Source organism: Scophthalmus maximus, chromosome 10 (genome assembly GCF_022379125.1).
Source record: "Scophthalmus maximus strain ysfricsl-2021 chromosome 10, ASM2237912v1, whole genome shotgun sequence".
In the NCBI taxonomy this organism is placed as follows: Eukaryota; Metazoa; Chordata; class Actinopteri; order Pleuronectiformes; family Scophthalmidae; genus Scophthalmus; species Scophthalmus maximus.
The window spans coordinates 25,577,008-25,589,097 of record NC_061524.1 but is presented as its reverse complement, the minus strand read 5'-3'; the positions used below and the strand labels follow the sequence as shown (position 1 = coordinate 25,589,097).

The 12,090-nt window shown below is 39.2% G+C and overlaps 1 protein-coding gene across 6 annotated transcripts in view; it reads left to right on the top strand.

The window, feature by feature from the left end:
* srbd1 (S1 RNA binding domain 1) overlaps positions 1-12,090 on the top strand; it is a 60,940-nt gene that overhangs the window by 13,533 nt on the left and 35,317 nt on the right. For all 6 annotated transcript variants that reach the window (XR_007031532.1, XM_047334815.1, XM_035605532.2 and 3 more), the window contains exons 10-14: positions 4,491-4,594; positions 5,385-5,492; positions 5,703-5,860; positions 7,409-7,499; positions 7,650-7,757. Coding sequence is in view for 5 of the 6 variants with exons in the window: in XM_047334815.1 (XP_047190771.1) it covers positions 4,491-4,594; positions 5,385-5,492; positions 5,703-5,860; positions 7,409-7,499; positions 7,650-7,757 (569 nt within the window). In the remaining variant the exon portion in view is untranslated. The remainder of the gene's footprint in view (positions 1-4,490; positions 4,595-5,384; positions 5,493-5,702; positions 5,861-7,408; positions 7,500-7,649; positions 7,758-12,090) is intronic.

Below are 12,090 nucleotides of genomic sequence, written 5' to 3'. Positions count from 1 at the left end.
GTGACCTAATGCATGAAGAAACTTAGACACTAGGTTATTCATCATTAGCAAGGACAGTAGCCAACTACCATGAACAGCAAGGACACAGATTGTACAATTGTTGGGATTTTAGCAACCAGACGCGTGGTCTGACTGAGAGCTTGTCCATTGCGCGCCCACGTACACCTGCAACCATGCACAGGTTGGATGGTACCACCAGTCCATCACGCTGTATCTACCCTCCAATGTATATGTTGCTTTTTCGTCTATTTTACTCTAAATTAGACCCCAATTTACAAAATGAACATCATGCTGTATAGAAGAAGACTTGAAACTAGAGATTGAGACCATAAACTGTGAGTAGTAGGGTCATTTCTAATGGGGTGGCTTTGGATTGTCCTTCCTATCGTCTTTTCCTATGTACTATTCCTTGCTCCCAATGGAATACCTCATGAGGTCAAGGAAAGGTGTAAAGGAGGATTCATAGGACTTAGGAAAAGCCTACAGCGGTGCTAAGAGAAGCCGACTCCACTTACACTATACTTCATAATTATGCAACGGCGGATGTTATTGAAGTGTGCTGTGGTGAAACTACACATTTCCGGGGATGCATCTTATAGGCTACTTATCCCTGTGCATTATTTGTCGGTTGATTCATGCAGGCTTGTACAACACGGTGAAAAATATTTATTCATTACCAAGGTTGGAATTTAAATAAAAACAATAATACAGGCTACGAAACTGATAGGAAAAAGTTGTCACATTTGGAATGTTTGCTCATGCTCCTGTCCACTTACAGTATATATATCCACATGAACACCGTATGCATAAGATGGAAATGCTTCATAGGCAACAGTAACTTACATGATTACGTGCGTCCCTCCTCGGTCATTTTCATACTCTTCTTCTTCTTCTACTGCGGATTTAATCTTTAAGTATGTGTATGGCATGTCACGTTAAATATTGCTTCGGCAATGAATATGTGGCGTAAGGGTGTAACTTTGGTCTGAGAAGTGGGGGTTACACAAAACAGGGGGTCCTCTGCCAGAAATTTATTTTCGATTTGAATCCCATTTATTGCATTACTACATACATTTTGTACATTTCTTAGCTAAATCCACCAATCTGGTGAAGTTTGTTAGCAATTTAGGAGGCTAGATCTATGAAGAACGTAATGCTCTTGTAAACAATTGTGTGCTGTATTTCCTGGAAGAGATTATTTCCTGAGGATTAAAAAAAAACCCATAATAATAATAATAATAATAATAACCATCGAATTTGAAAGTGGGTAGGACACAAATAGGTTTTTGAAAAAGTAGGGGGACATGTCCCCCTCGTACCCAGTGGAAATTACGCCCATGGTGTGGCGTCTATTTCTCTCTTTTCCTTTCGCATAGGAAGATCCAGTTTACCCAATGCTAAAGGAGATAGGAAAGGAAGCTTTGAAGTACCTTTCCTAAACATTAAGAGAATCCGAACAGCTCTTATCATGGCTGCCGATGAAATACTTTCTGGTCATGGCAGGATTAAGCAACCTTTCTAGGCAAATTTGACAATTCGACCGCACCCATGGACTACTCGAAACTGACTTCTTTTTGCAAACAGTCTGTCAGGGCGACTGACTGGTGATTCCAGAGAATACAGGCTTAAGGCACTTCGCATTGGCTTCATTTTTTTATATACAGTCTATGCTTAACACTAGTTTCTAAGTCATTTATCTTTAGATGGAGGAATCGGTCTGGAATGCATGGCAGTCATGTTAAGACTGCATGTCATTCGATGTTTAAATGATTGAACATCAAACCCTGAGGACACAGATTTAGCATTTATTTACCACTTTAATTTCACTCATGGCTTTTCCAGAGAGTCCAGACAGAGGTGTTGTTCCTCATTCTGTCAATATTTTGTGCTTTGATGAAGATTGTTTGAGAAACAACATCACAATCAGTGCAGCAGCCCAGGGCTGAGACATGTCAACAGTTAACTTTCATAATTCAAGAACGCTAGCTGCATTAATTCTTGCCTCTGCCATGCAATTTGCTGTATTTTGTAAAAAAAAATATTTGTGTGTGTAAGTTGCACATGGGTGCAGCACATCTGAAACTGATGCTGAGTAGGAATGGTTGTTGCACTGTGTGCGTGTGCATGTGATGTGGGTTAGGTGGGGGTAGGCCTTGCGGTCTCAGCGCGGATGGTGGCGTAGTGGTGGCATTTGTCAGCTTGCTTTTTCCGCTTGGGCTCCAGATTGACGTGTTGTTTCTTGGCCCCGTTCTGTGGCGGGCTAAAGGATCCCCACTGAAAAGGTCAGACACTTACTACTGTTTGCTTAACAGCATGTAACCGTTCCTTTGAAGGGGGACCAGCACATAACGGGCCTAGCCACAGGATATACTCCTAGGTTCATCACTGTGTGTAGAGTTTTGTTTTTGTGCTTGTGTGTAGAGTTTTGGGAACATGAACGTGTATTTTTAATAATAAAAAGAAATGCTTTATATATGTACAAATTATGATTTTTTAAATGTTATTTTAGGTCTTTGGTTCTGCTATTTGGAAACAACCAAATAAGGATCATTGCATTTAGAATTTTTTGTTTGCAATTTGCATAGATATGTTGTAGTTTAAATTCAACTGAAATTTGAACAAAACAGTAAAACATTTTAACTGTAGAGGCGTATTGATTGAAGTACAAATTAGAGCCCGCCCGATATGGATTTTTGGGGCTGATGCTGATAATGATATTAGGGAGTACAAGATTTCCGACATGATACATCGGTTGATAAATATATATATGTATGTATATGTATTATATGTGTGTGTATATATGTGTATATATTACGGATTTGCGTAGAATGCATCAACGCATTGGAATATTTACGTGCCATCCCCAGTGATGGCAACTCCTGTTCTGGGCTATGCAGAAAATTAACCTTCATCCGAAAAAGCTTGTGTTATATAAGTGGCGTATATGTGTAGTGTTTGTGTGTGGCACAACAGGAGAGGGGGAGAGAAATTCGGAGCAAGTGACTGTGATCATTGCAAGCTCCGGAGAAGAGGAGATGGTTGCAGCAGTGAATTTACAGTGCAGGTTACAGTCTGTCTGTTAATAAACGCTGCAGCATCTCAAGACAAATGAGAAGTTTCTCTGTTTTTTTACCGCTGTTGAGAAAGCAAACATGACAACACCCTGGAGAAAGTGAAAGCACATCCTTTAAGGAAAAGACTGCAAACTCAGATACTCAGGCGAGTTAAGTGACACAAAAATATGCGTCATACAGCGTCATACATAAACTACGCCTTACCTTTAATGTTTTGTCATGATAAATTGTGTTTTGATCCATAAATTTGATCCCGTTAGCTAGCACAAAGGCTACTTGTCACTTTGAGATAATACCCTACCGTCACTGGCTAATTTGACGTCATTACGCAGCACTACAAAGAGTATTTGTAGAGAGAGATAAACACCTGTCTTTGCTAAAACAGTTATTTAGATGAAATTTAGGTGAAATTAAATGAGTTGAGAAACCTGACATTGAAATGCTGACCATGTCCCTATGCCTGTAACTCTGCTTCACTTTATGAGCATGAAATTTGGCAGAGATAATGTTCAGATGTTGTGCTATGGATTGTGTATGGAAGTTTTTTTATTAATCTGCATTATTACATAGAGAATATTCATTATAAATATGTTTTCTTTTTTTAGGCGAAAATTAAGATTTAATTTTCGGTTTATTTATGTTGTGTTCCATCTTCAATTACTTTGACCCATATATCGGATTCATAGAGATATACTATTTATTGGTAAGTTAACCAAAGAATCAATCGACTGAACAGAAAATAATTATTAGATTAATCCCTCAAAAATCGTGAGATTAATTGACTTAATTGGAAAAATAATCGTTTGCTGCAGCCTTTTTATATATGTATGTATACATCCTAAGATGTTGTTATCAAACCTTTATGAAAAAGAAAGGCTGATATTTTAGTTTAACCAAAAACTGTATCATATATAACTATAAATAAAAAGAAAACACAAATACAACCAAATATTTAGAACTTCATTTAAGAAAATAAACATAAATGATTTTACGTAAAATGGAAACACAAATGCAATCCTTTCTGCATTGTTTGTTCTGTACAATAAAATATTTCATATTGGTAAACATAAGCGCTGATATCGATGTCTGTAAAGGGCTCAGATTATTATGGGCCAACCGATATAAGTCAGGCTCTAGTACAAATATATATATATATATATATAAGTGCATATATACTGAATATAGAAATCAGGTAATTCACAAAATAAATTATTTTTAAATAATTCATTAAAAATAGCAGTAATCTGGAGGAATTTGGACCGTTGATTTTCAAAGTGTTCATACTGTATATAAGCATGTAACCTGTGGAGTTTGTGAGTTATTGGGAGGCAGTGAGTATTTCTTCACTTACAGTTTATACAATTTATTGTATTGCATTAACCAGGGGACATGTTCCTCTATATGATTTGTGTACAGACCCTGGCAATTAACCGAGGGGAGAGTCTGAAGATTTTGACAGTGAAGGTGAACATTTGCGACAGGGTGAAGAGTGACTTCATTAGGTGGTGCATCAACAACAGGTCAGAAAAGCAATAATGCACAAATACCTTCACACATTGATAAGCAGCGAAACACACACACACATACACACACACACGCACAGATAACCAGATTGCTATTTTAGTACAATAATGGAGTCATTTTCTGGAATTTGTAAAAGTGCTTCATATGATACATGCAAATATATGCAGAGATCATTGATTTTGATCCTTGGCAATTCCAAGTGGATGAGGTTGACAATAAGCATAGCAAAACAACTGCTGAACCATCTTTAATAAAAAATATTAAAATGAGTAGATTAAAGGATTTAAGCAGTGAATTAGCACTTGATTGGCGCTGAAATATTAAATTGCTTTTCATCATGACAAATATGAAGGCTCCTCACTTTTATACAATCCATTCATTGGTCAAGGCCTTTATGGCATGGTGTTTTTGTGAGGAGATTTTGCCTTGAAAAATAATTGAGATCAAAAAGAAAGCAGAATGTCAAAGAATTTATAATGGATTTATGTTTTTCCCACAACAATTACAGTTTAAAGAAGCATAGCTTTAATAAAAAGTTTCTATGGGTAGAACTCTTGCATCGGTCTGTATTGCAGCACCATTTACTTAAATCACACTTAAATGTGTTAAAATTTAATTTAGAGAGAAAATTTGAGAAAAATTAAATAGCATATTATATGTTTTGAGTTTATAAAATAGAATGAAAAATGTCTTTTCCTAACGCATGTCCTCAGTCAACTTTAAGTCACATCGATGGCAATCATCAATAGACCAAAAGAAAATACCTTTCTTTCGCCACTCAACCAGGTGGAGGCCAAAGACATTTCCAAGAGAAGAGCTCAATGTAATCATCAGGAATGCAGTAGAGGACTCTTATAAAAGGCTTATTCTGCCTTTCCTCACCAGAAGTTACAGGTACTTTTAATTGTACTTGTCAGTCCCTTTCCCCCCATCTCTCACCTCTTTCCTTTCTTCTCTTTTTTCTCTGTAATTTTTTTTCATCCTTTGTTTCTTTTTACCCTCACTGTACAACTAACATTTACATATTTATCTTCACCCTTTGCTTCCCCATTTTTTTCTATGTCCCCATCTTTTTCATCTCTCTCTTACATTACCTCTCTTTAGGACTAAACTTACATTTGCAGCAGAGAAGGAATCAATTGCCATGTTTGTCCGGAACCTCCGCCAGCGCCTGTTGATGTGTCCAGTCAGGGGTTGCATCATCATGGGGGTGGACCCTGGCTTCAGACATGGATGTAAGCTGGCAATCCTCTCCCCCACTAGTAAGTAAATCCAGTGTGCTGGACTCAGGTGTTTACATTCAGTATTCACTTGAATAGTCACAATTTATAGTGTCAAGATCATTTACCTATCTTTGTATCCTTCTTTTTGAAAGCTCTACACATAATGCATTGTGCATACAATCTGGGGAGTGCAGCTGTCTATGAAAGTCTGCAGCAAACAGCTTTATTTTTGTGTTTAGCAAAATAGAGTTAGAATCATCTCTAGTGCTGCAAATATGTAATCATAACTTGAATTAAAGCTCTACTTATGCATACAAAGTTTGAACATTTTGATTTATAGTATAGGTAGGGTGTGACTGATTAATTAGTACATGGGTATTTTCAGAGATGTTTTCTGAATTACTGTTGGCTTCTATTAATACATGTAACTGGTGGTTATATTTGATAATAATATTTGATACACTTAATGAAAAAAACAAAAACACTAATGTGTTTAACATATGCGTTGTCACATATTCAATTATGTTCTACATATTTTCTCACTTAAGTCCTTCCACAAGTTAATGACTGATGGGCTTTTTCTCTTCCTTACGTCTCACTGTCTCTAATCTCATATCAAATACACACACATGCCTTATTTACTACACTATCTATGATTCAAACTAGTAGAGACGTATTGAAGAAAAATTTTCATTATGTTACATTATTTGGTTAAGCAGTAATGAAGCCATATATTTTCACACTAAGGTGTGAGTATGTGCAAATGCATGTCAGAGCATAGTTACCAGTTGGTATGACCCTGATGGGTGGGTTTTGTGTGTGCAATTTGCATGTGTTTTTTGTGTGTCTACTGTACTGCACTGTATATGTCAGCATGTCTCACAGTGGATTAGGCTTCACACTGCAAGGGTAGGTCCCACTCTGTGGGTGACTGATTGTGTGGCCACAAGTCATGCTGACACATTTACAACAGACATACACCAGCATACTATATATTGCTTGCCAATCTGTGCATGGTATGGTTGCAGGTTTGGTGGGTACTAGCTCACATGCCTTCCTTTCAGAGCTTTCCATTAAGATCTACACTTCTTCTCTTAAAAAGCTGGGTACTGGCAGGGGATGGACTTCCTGTGGATGATTAGGCATTGCAGATGTGGAGTTCAAAAATTATTGAATTAATTTGGAGCATTCCTGCCTCAAGACTCTATACAGTGGAGAGACATTAAATGACAGTATATAGTTTACTCTATTGAGCCCCCTCTTGTCATTATAATACTTTGTCAGCAAGATTGTATTCTCACTCTCTCTGTCTCAATTCAATTGAAATCAATTCACAGCAGCTTTATTGGCATGGGAAATAGAAGTTTACATTGTGAAACAAAACAACTAATTAAAATAACAATGTACATATGTACAGTGAACTACTTATTTACATATGGAATTTACACACACACACACACACACACACACACATATATATATATATATATGAAAAAATTACAGTAGAAAATAAGTGTTAAAGACTGTGGGTGAAGTATGTTTAAATATGTGTTGTCTACCCCCCCATCTTTATGTTTCTGCTCTCAGGCCAGATACTCCATACTGATGTTGTGTACCTGCATAATTCAAGCCAGCCAAAAGAAGCAGAAAAACTACGCCACCTTATGATCAAATACTGGTACTGGTACTTTGGTCTGTTTCATTTGAGTTCACTGAATCGAATTGCATGAACAGGGAAAGTGAACTGGGAAAATACCTTATTTTTAAACCTTTATGGTTGCTCTCCTAATCCCCATTGTCTTTCTCCTCTTCTACTTGTCCATACCAGCTGTACCAGGGTTGTCATTGGCAACGGGACAGCATGTCGTGAGACTGAGTCCTTCTTCACTGATCTCATCTTCAGGCGCTACTTTCATCCCCTGGAGGTGTCTTACTGGTAAGGTCTTTCACCCAGTGCATGTAAGAGCAGGGCCCAGTTTTCCATTAACCTAAGTAGAGAAAGAGGATGTAGAAAATAGATGGATGAGCCTTATTATCCTTATCCTATAACCCAATATTTATGGAGTCAACATGATTCACATATTATATATTATGTGTTGAAATTAATTTACTCCACAGTACATTATGTTTATTTCAGCAAAATAAATTACATCTCTTGTTTTCAAATGTTTGCAAAGCAAATTACAAGGCCTTTGAATATTCAAAACCTTTATGAATAAATTTCACTGAAACATTCTTAAGTGCCATTTGTGAAGGTTTAATGCCAAGGTTCAATTTGCCATTATCAAAGATTGGAAGGATGTCAGTCAGAATGATGGTGAGATATTTATTATGGTGTTGGAATAAAAATGCAGAGTTGCGGGTGTGGAAAGGATAGAGTGGGTGAACCAAGGGGTTGAGGAATGTGAAAGGGTAAATTGCTGAAGAGGATAGTGTGTGGGAGTGAGACAGCGGGATACAGATGGAGAGAAGGACAGATTGGAATGTGTCCCTCAAGCGAATATTGTCTAAAAGGCCATCTGGACTTTGTTTCACTTTGGTCCAACTGAAGTTTGGCGTGCACTTTGTGTCTGTGAACAAGCCAGTCTACACCTCAGAATACAACGAAACAGGACCTTTATCCAAGCATAATAACCACTGGCTTGTCCTTGCGCCATTTCTTTCTCTCTCTGCTGAGTTCCATGTGTGTTTGTTGACTTGAGGTTAGCATTGGGACCACAGCCAGAACGATTCTGAGCTTTGCTGCAGTGTGTGTGTATATAAGAGTTTTTTCTCAGTGTTTTTGAGTTCATACACACATACACAATTCAGAGGTCATACCTACGGGTTAATAGCCCATGTTCTTTCTGTGAAGTAACATATCTGTCTATTTGAAAAAGCCAAAATATTCTAAGTGAGGGGTTGTTAAGTTAACTTCCAATTAATTATTTTCATTAAATACATTTTTTCTTTAGAGCAAGCTTGAGCGTAATTCAAAGCATGTTGACATAATTCCTTTCTTGTTCATTATTTTGCGGGAACTGTTGGTTTTCAATGCCTTTCGTAACATGCAAGAATATTGGACTTCTGGACTGTTTGATGTGTTGCTGGCTGAATGTCCTCTGTCACTTGATATGATTAACTTAATTTTTGCAACATGTAACACAATTAATTGCATGTGCTTTTGAAATCCCCTGCAAAGTCCAAATGTAAGTATATTTTAACTCTTCTCTTTCATATGAGTCTCCCACATACTGTATGTCTTTCAATCTGGGTTGCAATGGATTTTGAATCTCTGATTTGATCATTTTTCGGATCAGCAAAAAAAAAAGGGGGGAGTCAGGGGGAAATGTTCTCCAAGGGCCTAAGCGCTGTTTCGGTCCAGGACCAACCCCCTTACTTTCCCGAACAGTGTGGTAAAGGACGCACCGAAACTTCTTCTTGCGGCATTTATTAGATGGAGACAGACTGCAACCGGCACTGCACATTAACTTCTACAGCCAACGCTCTCTCCCTCGCGGGGTCTAGCCGTGCTCAAATCACTCTCCCCCACTCTCTTTCTCTCTCTCTGCTCCTCCAGTAGCCATGACTATCCGAATTGACCGTTGTTAACATGCCTTGTTCACGTTAACATGGATACTGACCTCCACCCACATACAACTACAAAAGGTGGAAAAGTAGCTTCTTTTAACAATTTAACAATTAACTTAAATGAACAATTCAATCAAATGAACATAAATATTGAACATTGTACCTTCAGGAATTTTGAGGAAAAGTACCAATTCTCTGTACTCCATGTATTGTCTGTATTAGGATTTCCAATTTATTTCCACTATCAAACATGTGTTTTGTGTTCTCCAAATGACAGACATTTTTTGTATATATTATTTACAAGGAGCACTGTAGCAGCTTAATGAAAATTTTTGGGGGGACAATCAGAAAATTTAGGGGCACACCTCTAAACACCACAGCGGCCATTTTAACTACACTGAACACAATTATAAACACAACACTTTTGTTCCAAGACTTTTTCTACGTACACAAAAGGCTTATTTCTCTAAAAAAAAAGGCACATTTTAGAGTGGCCTTTTATTGTGGCCAGCCTAAGGCACACCTGTGCAATAATCATGCTGTCTAATCAGCATCTTGATATGCCCCATCTGTGAGGTGGATGGATTATCTCGGCAAAGGAGAAGTCCTCACAAACACAGATTTAGACAGATTTGTGAACAATATTTGAGAGAAATAAACCTTTTTTGTACGTAGAAAAAGTTCAGCTCATTAAAAATGGGGGCAAAAACAAAAGTGTTGCATTTATAATTTTGTTCAGTGTATATTGCTGATAAATGCTTTGGTAATGAATAAACAATTTACAGAAATTACAATGTGCTGTTTTATTTTAAGTTCACAAGTTCACAAGTTCACAATGTCACAATTTAATTTAATTGAATGAGGAAAAAGAGTCAATAGTTAGTTTTGCCATTGTTGAGTGAGACGTTAGCAGGGATTAATGCGACACTGAGATGTCCGGTCTGATACCTGGGTGGGATTAACCTGTGAACATTGGAACATCTGCGGATGCCTCTGGACACATAATCCTCTGGTTTTTCGGGTCTTTCAACATCATAAACCCTCCTCCAGGTGACCCTGCTTGAGCGTATGTCCAGATGGTTAGCTTTTCTGAATCCATGGCTCTCCTCTTTTGAGCCACAGCCATCTAGAGGCACTCTCTGCCGCTTTGGTGGTACTGCGGATGACTCTCTTCTTCAATGCCCAACCTGCTGATGGCGCTAAACAGAAAACAGGCCGCAAATCCCCTTCATCCAACTTCCAATGGCCCACACATCACTCTCCATCGAGCCTACTGACAGTTGTTGACCAGTTCTGCCTATTTGGAGAGCTTCCCTTTGAAGGCTTCTTCCAAGCGATATTCCCATAGGTTTGTCAGCTGCAGCATCACAGCTTGTTTGGTGGAATTGGACTCAAGGACAATGTCTGGTCCCAGGGGGGTGGCTGCACTATGACTGGGAAACTTCAGCTGCTGTCCGAGGTCCACCAACAGCTGCCAGTCCCTTGCTCTGACAAAGGCAATGATCTTCTTTGAGGGTTGGTGCCGCTTTGCCCACTCAAAGCATGTGCTGATGGATTCAACGATTGTCTTCAGGACCAATCATGCCTTCATCAGTACCGTCCCTCTCCAAGTGCCCTTGTACAGCAGCTGAGGAAGTGTTTAAGGGCTCTTCGCTTGGATCACAATTCCTCAAAGTGCTTGACGCAAATAAATGCTCGGCGCGGCCAAGTGCTAGTGGAAAAGGGCCACATTAGGGTGGCATGAGGGCCCGAAGTACTCTTGTGTGACCTGTGCAGCGCAGCACTGTGCAGCTCTATTGGCATTAACGAGGTAACACTTGAATTGGCAGGTCTGCCATTGGTTTCCTGTTCTTTTCACAGAGGAGAGCAGGTTCACACTTAGCACATGTGACAGGCATTAAAGAGTCTGGAGATGCTATGGTGAATGTCATGCTGCCTGTAACATCATCCAGCATGATTGGATTGGTGGTGGGTCAGTGATGGTCTGGAGAGGCTTATCCTTGGAGGGTCCCAAAGATGTCATAGCCAACAGTACCCTGACTGCTGTTAGGTACCAGGATAAATCCTCAGAGTGATTGTCAGACCGTACGCTGGTGCAGGAGGCCCTGGGTTCCTCCTGGTGCAGTACAATGCCCAGCCTCTTATGGCCAGAGTGTGTAGAAGGTGATGATGCCATTGACTGGCCCTCTCATTCCCCTGACCTAAAGCCAGTTGAGCACCTATGGGATGTTGTGTATCAGTGCTTTCGAAACTGCAAGTACCATCCAGGAGCTCACTGATGCCCTGATCCAGGTCTGGGAGGAGAACCCCCAGAACACCATGCGCAGATGATTTGGGAGTGTATCGAGGCACTCGGGGACCATAAAGACTTAATCGTATTGTGATAAAATGCTAGAGTTGGATCAGCCTGTGATTTAATTTCTTATTTTGAAACCTGTCCTCAATAGGTTGATGATTTTGGTTTTCATTGACCGTTACGTAATTTTTTTCTCAATAAATTATACATGTACATCAGTAAAGATCTCATCTCTCATCTCATCTTCAACCGCTTATCCGTGGTCGGGTCGCGGGGGCAGCAGCTTCAGTAGGGGGCCCCAAACTTCCCTTTCCCGGGCCACATTAACCAGGTCTGACTGGGGGATCCCGAGGCGTTCCCAGGCCAGTGTGGAGATATAATCTCTCCACCTAGTCCTGGGTCT